The 14,621-nt window shown below is 33.8% G+C and overlaps 1 protein-coding gene across 2 annotated transcripts in view; it reads left to right on the top strand.

Annotated features, from left to right (window-relative positions):
* Ccdc169 (coiled-coil domain containing 169) overlaps positions 1-10,283 on the top strand; it is a 63,381-nt gene extending 53,098 nt beyond the window's left edge. For both annotated transcript variants that reach the window (XM_004854906.3, XM_021266487.2), the window contains 2 exons: positions 2,408-2,484; positions 7,595-10,283. In XM_004854906.3, the coding sequence (XP_004854963.1) occupies positions 2,408-2,484; positions 7,595-7,706 (189 nt within the window). In that variant the 3' untranslated portion in view covers positions 7,707-10,283. The remainder of the gene's footprint in view (positions 1-2,407; positions 2,485-7,594) is intronic.
* Positions 10,284-14,621: the final 4,338 nt, after the last annotated feature.

The raw sequence follows: 14,621 nt of genomic DNA, 5'->3' as shown, positions 1-14,621 counted from the left end.
TATTTTGTTTTGTTTCTGAGCTAAACTCAAGTTACCAAGTTAGCCATCTCTTATGACCTAGGTTCCAGGCTATCCAGACATTTCTGTTGCTTTTAGATAATTCACTTTTGCTATTGTTGGTTTTAAAATGTAATTCCCCATGTTTAAATCTAGTAGTTGAGATACATTCTCAATAGCAGAACTCTCAGAGGCCTATCCCCACTACACTCATTTTTCTTCTCTGATGCCTGAGTTATCAATGTTTAATACAGATACTATGGTGAGGATTAAAAACCTTCAGTATGCTTTGTCCAAAGGGTCACAGAAACACTCCTTGGTGTGGTCTACAAAGGTCCTTTCTAACATGGCTGTGCCTGTCTCTGCATCCGTATCCCTGGTAACATCTTGTACTACAGCCATATCTAAGGTTATGCCAATTCCTGCTTATATAATGCTGATTCATGCCTGAGACCCTTGGTGTTCCTTTCCTTATTTCTTAAATGATTACTCTTCTATGTGGAGCCTGAATTAGTTCCATCTGCTGTATGTTCCTAAGGCACTGTGTAAATCTTAATCAAGATTCTCATTGTCATCTTCTTTTGTTTTCACTGTTTCCCCAAACAGACCATGAGTTGTATTTGTACTCCTTTCTTTAATATACTGGTAGCACATGCTCAATAACATTTATTGAATGAATGAAAGAATGAGTGAATTCCATTTCTTGCTCTAAAACACTCAAACCTGTTACGTAGTAAATGATCTAATATATCATGAAAGAGATCTATCTATCAGGTGTGAAATCTAATTGTTTTTCTTTTTGCCTGCAAATATACCCATATCTTTATCTACCACTCCTGTTCTGCTTTTTGTTTTCTTTTTTGCATTACTTGGAATTAAACCCAGGGCCTTTGTACTTACATATACAGACAGGTGTTCCCCTCCTGCCATGTGTGCTTTTTTTCTCTTTTATTTTGAGACAGAATCTTGGTAAGTTGATAAATTGTCCAGGCTGGCCTTGAATTTATGATCCTCCTGCCTCAGTGTCCCAAAGGGCTGGGATTATGGTCTTGTACCACCGTTCCCAGATGTTCATTCTCTTGTTTTAAAGAAAAAGCATTCCAGCCAGGTGTGATGGCTCATATCTGTGATCCCAGCACTGGGGAGGCTGAGGCAGGAGGCTGAGGCCTGGGCTACATAGTGAGTTCATCCATTCTCATACAACTACTGCCAATTAAGATTTCTTTTACTCAGCCAAATTTCATGAAAAAGTGGATATATACTACCTTTGCCTTTCACTCCTTGACCTCTTTTCATCTTGTTTCTGACTCCATCATTGTCCCCAGCCCAGACCCTCCATTCTCTAAATAACAATTGGTACTTATTAATTATATAAATTAATGGGTTTCATTGTAAAATTTCTACACATGCATATAATGTGCTTTTATTTTTTAATAGCTGCATATAGTGGCTCCTCCTTAAAAATAATTTCTGAGGCATTTTACCCTGTTGATCAGCCTCACTTCTTTGTTTGTTTGTTTGTTTTTTTGGTACCAGGGATTGAACTCAGGACCTTGCGCTTGTAAGGTGGGTGCCAGAACCACTGAGCTAAATCCCCAGCCCTAGGCTCACTTTTTTGAATACCACCTTGCCCACATATACACACTTGACTTCCACAACAATGTATATGTATGGGAGTTCCTGTTGGTCCTATCTTTGATTGGATACCCTTAAAAATTGTTTCCCTAGGTTTGTGGTTTCAATTCTCTTACTTCTCTATATGCCTTTAATGAATGATCTCATTCATTCATGGCTTCAAGTTCCATCTGTAAGGTGATCATCCTCAATTTCTGGATTATAAATTATATTTAGACCATCCACAAGAGGTGCTTTTATATCTTGGAAGAATTTCAAAATAGAGAAAAGTGAAATTATTATCCTATTTCTGCCTCACTACACCTACTGGTACTGCTTAGATAAAATAATAGTCTTTTTTTTTTTTTTGGTACCAGGGATTGAACTTGGGACCTTGCCCTTCAGAGACAGGCAATGGAACCACTGAGCTAAATCCCTGGCCCCTAAAACAATAGCCTCATGTACTGTAATGACAAGGTGCATGTTTTGTATGTAGTGTCTACTACAAAATTTTCTCATGATCTAAACCACATGAGCAATACAAATTTCATAATTTCCTCCATATTTTTTTTTAAACCACATGGACTTTGGGGCTAAAGTAAGGAGATTTCCAGACACTTTGGAAGCTTGATTATCCTGGAGAAGGGCAGAATTTCCCACTATTCTTCAGCTTTTCTTACACATGCTACTAAAGGACCTGGTTGTGGACGAGTTAATTGAAAATGACTATTGCTCTTATTGCTGAACTCAATCATGAAATAAAAGGATGAACACTCAATTTCTTTTTGGATTTCAGGGATCTGGCTCACATCAAGTTTCTAAAAGGCAACAGATAGAACAATTGCCTAGAATGAAAGAGAATCTGGTGAAAGCGTAAGTTTAGCTATATCTTTTCTTTCTAGTTAATTATATTTGCTTGGGAATGGTATGGATAAAACAGGTGTCTGTTATATTTTGGAAGTGAATTTTATAGCAACAATATAAAATAGCAGATTGTAAGAGAACTTAAAGAAGTTTGTGGTCTTTGTTCACCATTTATACACGTTTTTTAGATCTCAGAAACATTTTCAATCCTCACGCATGGTAAGATATTATTTTTCAAGCTAAACCAATGCATTACCCAAGGGGAGCTTAAAACTACACTATTGACAACATTATATTACAATTAAAGTGTCATCCTTAACCTTTATAGTGAAGAAGTAGAATGTATTTTCATTACAATGGACACCAAAATAAATGTAGATGACAGTATAGTTTGTTTCCTTGTAAACAAACCCAATTTAGGATAAAGAATAGAAGTTTAGAAGGTTATATCTACACACAGTTTTCCTGGTTCTGTACTAAGTACAGAAGAACTATGCAAATATTTCTTGTTTTATATAACCTTATCCCATGTAGGGGTATATATTCACATATAATTTAACACTAAAATTAAATTGATATATAAATAAGTTACAAATGAGAATCCTTTTCAAAATAGATCAAGGCAGGAGGTCCTCATGGGGTATACAATGCAGCAAGTTTCTTTGATTAATTAATGGTGTAACAGATTAATTGGAGATGAATTATATGGCAACATTTTGCCCAATATTTGGCTAGGTAGATCAAAGTGTATTCTTTCCTGAATATTCATAGGTGATTTATATTTTATTTCACTATCTTTATGCACTTTCATCTTTGGATGTATAATGTAGTTTAAATTATTAAAGTAAGTTCAAAGAATTTCTCTATAAAATCTGTTGTGCTACTGTGTTCAGGGCACCCCAAGACCACTCTCATATTCAGTAATTCACTAGAAAGACTTGCAGGACTCAGGATATATTTTACTGTTGGCTAAGATTTATTACAGAGAAAGAATACAAACTAAAATTATCAGAGGAAAAGAGTCATGGGATAATATTTGATAAAACTAGGTGCAAGCTTTACAGGGTCACTTAATTCCTCTAGCAATGAGTTATGATAACATATGATATCATATGAAGTTTTATCCACTCAGAAAGCTTGTTTGATTCTTAGTGCCCAAGGGAGTTTCTTTTTTTAATCAGGGATAGATCACACAGACATCTTCTACCTAGTACCTATCAAAATTCCAGACTCCCAGAAGGTTAAACAAGTGTTCAGTATGAAGCATTCTGTTAGTATAAACAGGGTAGGCACCAGAAGACATTCTTATCATTTAGAGAAAGTTTATGTCAGGGTAGGGAACACTTAACCATTAAATTTCCACACCAGCCAAGAACTAACCTTATAAGCAGACTTTTCCAACAACAGCAAGGCTGCTATATTAACTTTCTTCTGTACAACCACCTTAGTTATTTTTTTTCACATTTATGTTCCATTTCAAATATCTTTTAAAAAGATACCACCTTTTCTTCAAATTTGCTTAAATAGTGAAGGGGAAAATATTTTGAAAGTAAAATAAAGCTTCATTCTAATTATGTACTAACACACATACATACAATATATCAGTAGACTGTATGTCTGTGAGGAGAGTATGGTTTTCTGTTGAATATTGTCATAAGTTGGGTCTCTCAAAGTGCTGACTCTGAAATGGGAATCAGCATGAAGAAGTTAATTACTGCAGTGTTCATAGGATCAGCATCTGTAGGGGAAGGAAAAGAACCAGGTCTGGGAAGAGAGAGTAGGGCTTTGGTGCAGGTACAGTCTACCTACCAAGTGTGGACTTTTCTTTTTCTGATTGAATGACCAAGATCCTTATCCCCATGAAATGTGAGTTCCTGTCCACCACATCCTTTCTAGGCCATGCCTAGTGCACTTGTCTACTTACTGCCAAAATTTGGGAAGTTACTACTAAAAGATTCCTGAGTAGATTACCTGTGCCAAACACATTCCTGCTTACCTCCTTATGTAGCAGCAGTTGTGTATCAGGCTGATGATTAGCTTTTCTGTGGGCTTCTCCATGCCACAGGTCTGAATGGAGTTTAATGTGCTGCTACAAAAAGATATGTGACACGGTCTGGGATCACTGCTCTGAATCAGCTGTTCATGTCCTTCAGCACAGTTCATGCCTAATCCCAGATCTATTACTTCCAGTTTTGATTCAACTCAATGTTAAGTACAGTGCCAGGCATCGATTTGTGTATAATAAATAATTTTTAGTGAATTTTTTTTGAGACAGGGTCTCACTACATAGTTCAGGCTGACCTTGAACTCACTGTGTAGCCTAGCCTAGCCTTGAACTCACAGGGATCTTCCTGCTTCAACCTCCGAGTGCTAGGATTACAGCACCACCACGCCCTGTGTATTTGTGAGTAAATGAAAGGTCAAACAAGTGGACAAAAAAGTCCATTACTTTCTAAAACTATAACACAAAGCTCATCTAACAGAGACATTTCTGTACACTTGTACTCTTTCAAATTAGGTATATGTAATTAGTACTACTTTAAAATACTGTTTTTCTGAGTTACTGATTTAAATCTGGAAGTTAGTACTGTTCTTTTATTGATGATTAAAATTTGATTCTTAAAACAACCTTTAGTGTTGAGAACCTCATAGAAGAAGATATACAAATGGTCTGCAGACACATAAGAAGGTACTCAACATCATAACTCATTAACAAAATGCAAATGAAAATTATGAGATACAGCCAAAAATTTTAATGATTGATGATTCCAAGTGTTGTCAAGTATGTGTGGGAATAAAGGACTCATATATTGCTGGTATGAGTGTAAATTTATACAGCCACTTTGGAATACTGTTTAGCATTAAGATTTATGTTTAGCTGATCATACTTACTCAATGACTCAAAAATTCTACTCCTTAGTTATATTCCAAACAGAATGGTGCTTACACCGACAACAAAAGACCTGTACAAGAATGTTTGTAGCAACTTTATTCACTGACAGTCAAAACTGAAAACAACCTAAATGTTCATCAATGATAGAATGAATACAATTTATATATATATGATATATATAACAAAAACAAACTACAGCTTGCATAACATTATGAATAATTCTTTGTTTTTAGTGGAAGAGGTCAGAAATGAAAGGAAATATGTGATAAATTTCCATTCACATAAACTTCAAAACAGCTAAAAGTAAACTGTGAAGTAAATAGCAATGACAAATATGAGAGAGAAAGAGAATAATAATAATTGGGAAAGACATGAGAGGACTTTCTAGTATGATTGCAATATTCTATTTATTAACCTGGGGAGTGATTACCTGAGCATTTGCTTTATTACAATTCATAGAGCTGTAAGTTTATGTTTTGTACATTTTTCTGTAAATACTATACATTAAACAGTGTTTTACAGATCAAGTGTCAGTGACATTTAATGTTTGCATTAGTTGATATTCTCATATGTGCTTGTGTTAGTCACCTTTCTGTCTACAACAAAATACCTGAGATAATTAACTTATAAAGAGAAAAGATTTCTTTTGGCTCAAAGGTTTGGAGGCCCCAGTCTATGATCTACTAGTTCCACTCTTTTGGATTGTGGTAAGGCAGCACATAAAGGTGATAGTATATAGCACAACAAAATCACCTACATCACAAGCCAAGGAGCAAAAATGAAGATGAAAGGGCTGGGCTCCCACTATGCCCTTCAAAGATATGCCACCAATGACCTAAGGGTTTCCTGTAAGGCTCTACCTCCTAAAGGTTCCACTACCTCTCAGCAACACCACCCTGGGACCAAGCCTTTAGCCCATGGACCTTAGTATCACATTCAGCATCCAAGCTATAACAATGATGATCTTAAAACATTGACTTATGCAGTGTTCCGAATGTTCAGAATAAATCAGAACATTAGAAAACACTCAATTAAATGTGAAATTCTATTTTTAAAAAGGATAGTGCCTGATTGAATATTGGCTGTTATATTCCTACTATGTGAAATTATGGCCACAAATTAATAAGCTATCTACACTACAATTGAAAGATTCATTCTAGTGATCCTTACATATATATACTGCTTTTTTAAAAGGCTTTTAATATAAATACAAGACATTAGTAAATTTCCAGAGTTGTAAAAAAATCCATTGGCTATTTTTTATCAATTTATGGAGTAGAGAACTTTTTCCCTCATGACCAAGAAATGACAGGTTTTTATTCTATCAGTTTTACTGACATCATTCTCCTAATTAAAATATTGTTTAAAAGCATATTTTGGGGAATCAGTGTCATTTCTCATTATCTTGGATAAGAATATAAAGAAGATTAGATTTGTAAAGATACATAAGTCAATAAGGGAAAGAAGATCCCATGAAAATTTTAGAATAGGAATTCATGAATTGCTTTATCCTGTTCTACTTCATTCTCATTCATTCTGTCTCTGTCTCTGTCTATGTCTCCACCCCCCCCCCTTAGCTTTAATTCAAATTCTAAGGGTATCAGAATGACCTGCCTCATCTGCTTCCAGACAGCTTTTTGCATTATGGCATCCAATTGACTACTTCCCAGCCTTTGGAGTATTTATGCTTGAGTTGGATGCCTCTATAGCTATGGTAATGTGGTATGGCTTCTGTGATGGTTGATTTTTCAACTTGATTGGCTTAAGAAATGCCTAGGAGATGAGTAAACCACACTTCTGGATGTATCTGGGTTGACCATAGGGGGGTAAAGCCTTGGGTAATATATCTGGTCCCTGGGCTCCTTTGGATAGGCTCCTCCCCTGCTTTCTGCTTCCAAGATGCCATGAGTTGAGGAACTTCCCTCCACCGTGCAGTTCCTCCATGATATTTCTGCCTTGGAGCCAAGTAAGTATGGACTGAAAGCTCTGAAACTGTGAGCCAAAATAAATCTCTCCCTTTTTAAGTTGTGTCACAGCAATGGAAAGCTGACCAAAGAAAGCTGCCTAAGATTGCACAGTAAGCAAAAATATTCACAGGAAGATTTCCATATGAAAGACTGTGGACTGAAGAACTAAGTACACTATACAGTTCTCCAAATACAGTATATGTTTATGTTGTACACAATGGTGATTGAAAAATTACGATCAATGCTTATTTTATTTCAGGGGAAGACACAATCCAGTTAATCAGAAGATTGTGAATGCTAAGAGAGGAACAGTGAAAAAGATGACAAGATCAAATCATCTTCCAAACTTCAGTGATTTCAGAACAGCATAGATTTCAATTTTTTCCTTCTCTTTCTTTTTTCATGAACAATATTCACCTTGTGAAGTTAATGTTCAATGTATTATTCAGAGAATGAAATAGATAAGAAAGAGCTACCAAACTTCTTTTTAGTTCTTACAGAAATTTACTCCTTTGTCTGCAGGAATGGAATTTTCAATATTAATCCTAAAATATCTAATAGAAGTGCTTGTGATTTTAAAAATATATATTAGGAAACTTGAAGGTTGGCATCATTACACTTGCTTTTAATAATATATTCATGATTTTCTCTAATAGTAACATTACTATTATATTTGGTTTCTAGTTGGCTTCTAGCTAAAAATGTGAGTTTATAAAAAGGTTTGCACTTGGGCCAGGGACTTAGCTCAGTGGTTCCACCGCCTGCCTTGCAAGCTAAGGACCTGAGTTCAATCCCCGGTACCAAAAAAAAAAAAGGTTTGCACTTTTTTTTAGCCTATATCATGCTCAGCTGTTTAAATTTAAAGCTCAAACAAAACTTCAAAGCAAACATTTATTAAATTTTGATTGAAATATCATTGTGTTATGGGAACAACCTTCAGTCATGAATCAGCTGTTAATATTTCCCACTTTGCCATAAACTTAGGTGATCTTAGGCAAATTCCTTCACTTTGTCTTCATTCTTCACACCTATAAAATGACAAAGGCAAAGTATATAATTTCTAAGTTTTCTTATCATTTTAGAAAGCCAATATTTATTCAGTCACATGGTCCTGCCACTGAGTACTTGATGATTTACATTATTTTATAATTAATTCATAATGATGTAGTTTTTACAAGGGTCACAATACTCAAGTGTAGATATAGAGACAGAATTAGGACAAAAGTATTTTTGAGGATCTATAAAATTTACTAGATATTCTTATTCATGTTTAGACTGTTTTTTGTCATTTAGACAGTTTTTGTAACTATAACCTTGGTTTGGAATATATCTATTTCTATATATATCATATTTGTCCATGTTAAAAAGTGAAATTATTGGAGTTTATATTTCCAGAAGTCACACAGAGATAATAGCTTTTAGCTAATGGTGTTTTTACCTATATCTAGAACTAAACCTAAATTTCATTCAGTAATGAATACCAGCAATGAAACCAGTGATGAATACCAAATGCATTTCTATAACTACAGTACCTCTATAGATACTTCTTTAAGGAAGAATGCATACATTTCATATAGTCAAATAATTCTTTATGTGACTTTAGAATATAATATAGAAAAATATAAAGCAGCTTCCTTTAAGTTATTCTGCACTGGGACTATTTGGAAATATGTTCCCTGTTCTTAAACTAACTAGAGATATCAGGTACCATGCCCCATATTACTAGACAAATATCAAATTTTCATGTCTTATACCAGGTTTCCTAGCATTAGCAGCAAATTGATAATTTAAGTATTATAGCAATTACAATTATTAATGAAAAACAAATGTTTATGTCTTTTATAAAGAGATAAGCTATTGTGGAAACTAGATTGAGGAATATTTATCTCAATTACTAGGATGGTACATTAGTTGAACATCTTATCATAGGAATTCTTCCACATGTTAACTCTGCTGGAACTATTTTGGGTGTCAGCTTTTTTATTTTTTATAATTTTTGAGACAAGATCTCATTAAGTTATTCAGTTTCCCAGGCTAGGCTTGAACTTGTGATCCTCTTGCCTCAAGAATTACTATTTATTAAAAATAAGTGTTCATGCCTGTAATCCCAGCATTTAGAGAAGCTGAGGCAGGAGGACTGCAAGCTTAAATTTGACCAGGGCAACTTAGCAACACCTTGTCTCAAATTTTAAAAACATTTTTAAAAGGGCTATGAATGTAGTTCAGTAGCAGAGCATCCCTAGGTTCAGTCCATAGAATGGCAAAACAAAAAATTACTAGAACAAAATAAAAAATACGATAATAATGTGTATTGACAAGGATATGGAGAAATTGAAATCCTCATATGTTGCTGGTGGGGATGTAAAATGATACTGCCATTTTGGAAAACTGTAAGTTCCTCAAATGGTTAAAATAGAATAACAATATGAACCAGCCCTTCTACTCCTATGTACATATGTGAGAGAAATGGAAAAGTAGATCTGCATAAAAATGTGTACAACAATTCATAACAACCAAAGAGAGAAAACAACCTAAATGTTCACGAGGGATAAAATGGTATATCCACAAAAATGGAGATTATTTTTAAAAAAGAATGAAGTACTGTTATTTGGTGTAACTTGGGTAATCCTTGAAAACATTATCCTAAGAATCCAAGGACAAGACATCATAGTATATAATGCCACTTACATGAACTGTTTACAATAGGCAAATCCACACAGATGGAAAGTAGTTTAGGAATTGCCTGGGGCTGGGGGGAGTGTTGATTGTAGGGAAGACTGTTAATGGGTACAGGGTTTTTGTTTGAGGGTATTGAAAGTGTTCTCAAATTGATTGTGATAACAGTTGCTCAACTGTGAATATACTGAAAATCAATGAATTGTATGGTTTAAATAGGTTAATTGTATTCTTTGTGATTTATGCATCAATAAAGCTGTTATAAAAACATACATTAATATTTTACTATGTATTAGTAGATAATATTATGAAATATTAGTCAATCTTATAAATGTGATCTCAAAAAAGTCAAAATGCATCATCAGTAGTGCTGTGATTGAGTAAAGAGCATAGTTTTGAACAGAATTTTCCAAGATTTTTCAAGCACTATACTAGTCAGAACAACAATGAAGAGATAGCTGTCTGTTAATTCCTAATATTTTCCTTTGACTGCTTTAACTTTGACTAATTCCATCTCTTGTTTAATAATATTGTGAAGGTATTTATAAGACACTTTTAATTTTTGACTGGGTCCGGGTTTTTTAATTTATAAAAAGCTATGTAGTTTTTCTTTGAAAGAAATTATTTCTACTTTTTCATCATCTTCATTAGTTTTATCATGTATATCTAGAGGTTACAAAGCAAAGCAGAGTTACCTTTATCAGTTTTTGTATCAGGGTGTTCATATTCTCTTGAACAAGAAATTCTTTATTTAGGACTAAGAGTTATTCTTGCAACAGGAGCTTATTGATAGCTCTGTTTGGTTTCTTTTTGCTATGGGCACAAGTGAGGACCTAGATAGACTTATAGAGTACATAATATATGCCTTTTTACTTAAACTGCCTGAGTTACAGTAATAATTAATAATTACCTTAATTAATATATAAATTCCATTTTTGATTTTTAAAATACCAGAATAAAAGAATTATGGCAACATTAATGCTGAGATTTAATATACCAGAATAATAAAAATAGTATTAAAATCACTAAGTATGATTCAAGGATGAAAAAGCACCTTTAAAATAATAAAGCACTGTGTAAATATGAGGTCATATTATTGACAGAATACTATTTTTACAACTGTTAAATTCCAATTAATCTAATCTATAAATTAGAAAAATCTTTGATTTATTGTATCTTTTTAACTTTATCAAAACAATTTCATATTTAGCATCTCAGTTACTGGGAAAGTATTATTTTTCTGGAAAACTACACAATAGTAAATAAATTATCATTGCGATACTCCAGAGGCCAGGGACACTGCAGAAAGGATTCCTGCAATAGTGGAAGTTTGGATTTGATGACTGCCAGCATCCTTTCTGATGTTAAGATTCTGTGATTCCCTGCTCATTTATTAGATTACAAAACTAGAGACAAAACTAACTTCCTGAAATGTATCTTGATTGCACTATATGGACTGAATATATACATAGGTTATATATATGGGTTTTCAAAAACATTTTACCAGTAGCCAAAAAGTAACGAAATCAGGTAAAACATTACTAATTTCCCATTTGTTAAATGTAAACTAAATCAGGAACCACTTTTCATTCATAAAATCAACAGTGTTTTTGTTAAAAGATAATTTTCAATGTGAACAGCTCTCAAGTAAAAAAGAAATTCTAATTGTTGGTGGGAGAATAAATATAATTCTTTTGACAATATAATTGAATAGACTTAACGTTTATACAGCAACTCAACAATTATACTTCTAAAATCTATTCTAATGAGAAATGCTGCATTTAAAAAATGAAAATCAATCATTTTATCACTATTATTTATAATATCAAAAGGTGTAGACTTTCTCACTATACAATTATAAAGTAGTGCTTAAGTGAATGGATATTCATCCATATGTTGAATATTATGCAGCAATTAAAATTTATTTTATATTTAAGAATATCTTAGTTTCCTGCATTTAAAATGTGTCATTTATCATCAGCACTTTAATGTAGTTAACAATCTTATTCATTTATCACAAGCTAGATTAATACCTAGCACAGAGCAGGCACTAAATAATTTTATTTCACTTAAATGGATGTTTGAAAAACAGATAATATGGAAAGATAATACTGAAATGTTAATTTATGATGCAAAGTCATACATATAATATGATTTCAACTACTTAAAGATAACAATAAGGAGACCACAAAAAGTGGGACTTTAGCCTCCTTATAGTTGTGAAAGTTATGTTTCCAGTAAACAGTTTCTACTCTACAGAGGAAAGTGAATTAGGCTCCAAATGATCTACAGAAGAAGGAAGGGAGGAAGATTTGTAGAATAGGAAAAGGGAACACATATTAGTAGGCTTTATAAACTAAGGGAAAGCTTATTTAACTTTCTGGTCTGAATGTTTACTCTGTAGTAGAATGGAGGTGGAACTAAGTGATTTCAAAGGTATATATATATATATATATATATATATATATATATATGAAAGGGAAGAAGGTGTCTGATTTCAGTGTAATAATAATAGAAATCACAAGTTACTAGATAGTAACAAGAAAATATCTATTGACTTGCTGGTGTATCCAGTCTTGAAAGCATTAGAGTGATTTGTCTAGATAGTGTTAAAGGAATTTGAGAAAAGAATAACTGAGTAATAGGAAGAAATCAATGAAATTACTATACTGGGATTTGGGATCTTTCAAGGAGGATATTTTCTTCACTTCCATCCTTTTTCCTTCTCATTGTTACAATTCAGTTAAGGTGTTTATTATAGTCAGATAGCTAGGCAAAGGGGCAACGAAATGGTAAAAATGTTCTGCATGGGTGTCTGTAGAAAGCCAATTAAAAATATTGTGGATAAACACACAGGATCCTTTTGTCTAGTAACTGGAATTGACCCCTTTATTAGCTGAACTGCTGGGATTAACTTCCTTGCCTACTTCCCTTTTGTAGTTCTGATCACTTTCTACCCGAAATGGTTAGTTTTGTTCTACATTCTCCATGAATTAGCTTCTGAAGGTAAGTATGGGAGTGAGTAATGCCTTATTAATTTTTCTATCTCTATCACGACTTAGCCTAGAGACATGCATGCTTTGGATCCTCAGTAAATATTTGGAAGAAGGGCTGAACCAAAACATAAGGCAAAATTTCTTTAAAGACCTAAGAAACTACAAAGCTAGAGATGTGGTTTAGGAAATACAAGAATGGAATAGCAAAGTATTTGCTAGTAACCCAAGAATACTTTAAGAATGGGTCCTGCCGAGAGTTAAAATGAAATGAGAAATGTGGAGAAATTGAACTAAAATCATTTTATAATATAGCCAATAGGATGTGTTACAGTACTAAAGAAGTAAACAAAATAAACTGTGAAAGCAGAAACATTGATATTAAAGGAGAGATCCTACCTTTACCCTTGAGAAGTGGCAACAAAAAATTAGCCATTATAAGACTCTTCCATTTGGTAATTACTGTGAGCCTATTTTGATACTCCTAAGCGTGTAAAATGGTTAAAAGAGTTTGGCACATACTATAGTAAGTGCAATATGTAGGTTTGATACTCTCATTTACCCCATTATAAGAGTTCAGTCAACTGAGGAGTTAGAGGGAGAACAGTAGTCCACAGAAGATTGTCCTCCCTTCTGACATTAATTGCAAGTTTGGAGGAGTTCTCAAATTACCTAGAAGGGCTCAATTTACTAGAAGGGCTCATTGTATTCACTGAAAGTTGTAATACTCATGGTTATAGCTTATTTCATAGAAAAGAATAGAGATTAAAAGTAGTGGAAGGAAGAGACACACAGGGCAGAGTTCAGGAGGGGTCCAAACTGGGGCTTGCCAGTCATCTTCTCTCCATGGATTTCAGACTTGCCAGCTCTTCCTGGCCTTGAGGTGTGTCAACATACATAGAACGTTGCTTATTAGGGAAGCTCACCCAAGCCTGCTTGCCTGGAGGTTTTACTGGGGCTTGGTCACATACTCCCTGTTGGGCTGGCCTTTAGTTTCTAGGTCTACTACAGGTGGAGGTGGTACCACATTGTAGTTCCTTGCTCCTCACCTGCTCGGAAATGATTTCTATGTGGCCCTGTTCTCCCATTATAAATCAAATTGTTAGATTGTTGGGTGACTAAAACATTTAGGACAAAGACACTCCTATAAGGGAAGACATTCCAAGGTCTTCGATGTTACCTTACAATAACTGAAAACAAAGGTCAGCCCTTGCTTTGGTAAGATTAAATCTTTAAAACATGGACTATCATACTCACATTATACATTTTATAAAGATAAGGTATGTGTATGAAGGTGATTCTAAGCTCTTTATTGTGAGGTATAACTTATCAGGTTTTTAATCAACATTAACCCCGACCCATTCTAATGAACTATATAATATCTTGTCCTGAAAATCCATCTATTTAAATTTATACTTACTCATATTTATCATTTCTAGCATTCTTTCTTCCTTTGTGTAGATTTAAGTCTCCATCTGGCATTATTTTCCTCCATTTGAAGAACTTCCTTTAACATAACCTGAAGTTCAGGCTTTAACATGACTTGAAGTTCAGTAGAAATGAATTTCTACATTATTTGAAAAAAATAATCGTTAACAGCTTTGAATGATTAAATTT

This window comes from Heterocephalus glaber, unplaced genomic scaffold (genome assembly GCF_053883595.1).
Source record: "Heterocephalus glaber isolate CG9 unplaced genomic scaffold, H.glaber_assembly_v1.0 deba00001720, whole genome shotgun sequence".
Lineage (NCBI taxonomy): Eukaryota > Metazoa > Chordata > Mammalia > Rodentia > Bathyergidae > Heterocephalus > Heterocephalus glaber.
Note: the sequence above shows the minus strand (reverse complement) of the source record. Positions and strands in the feature narration are given on the sequence as shown.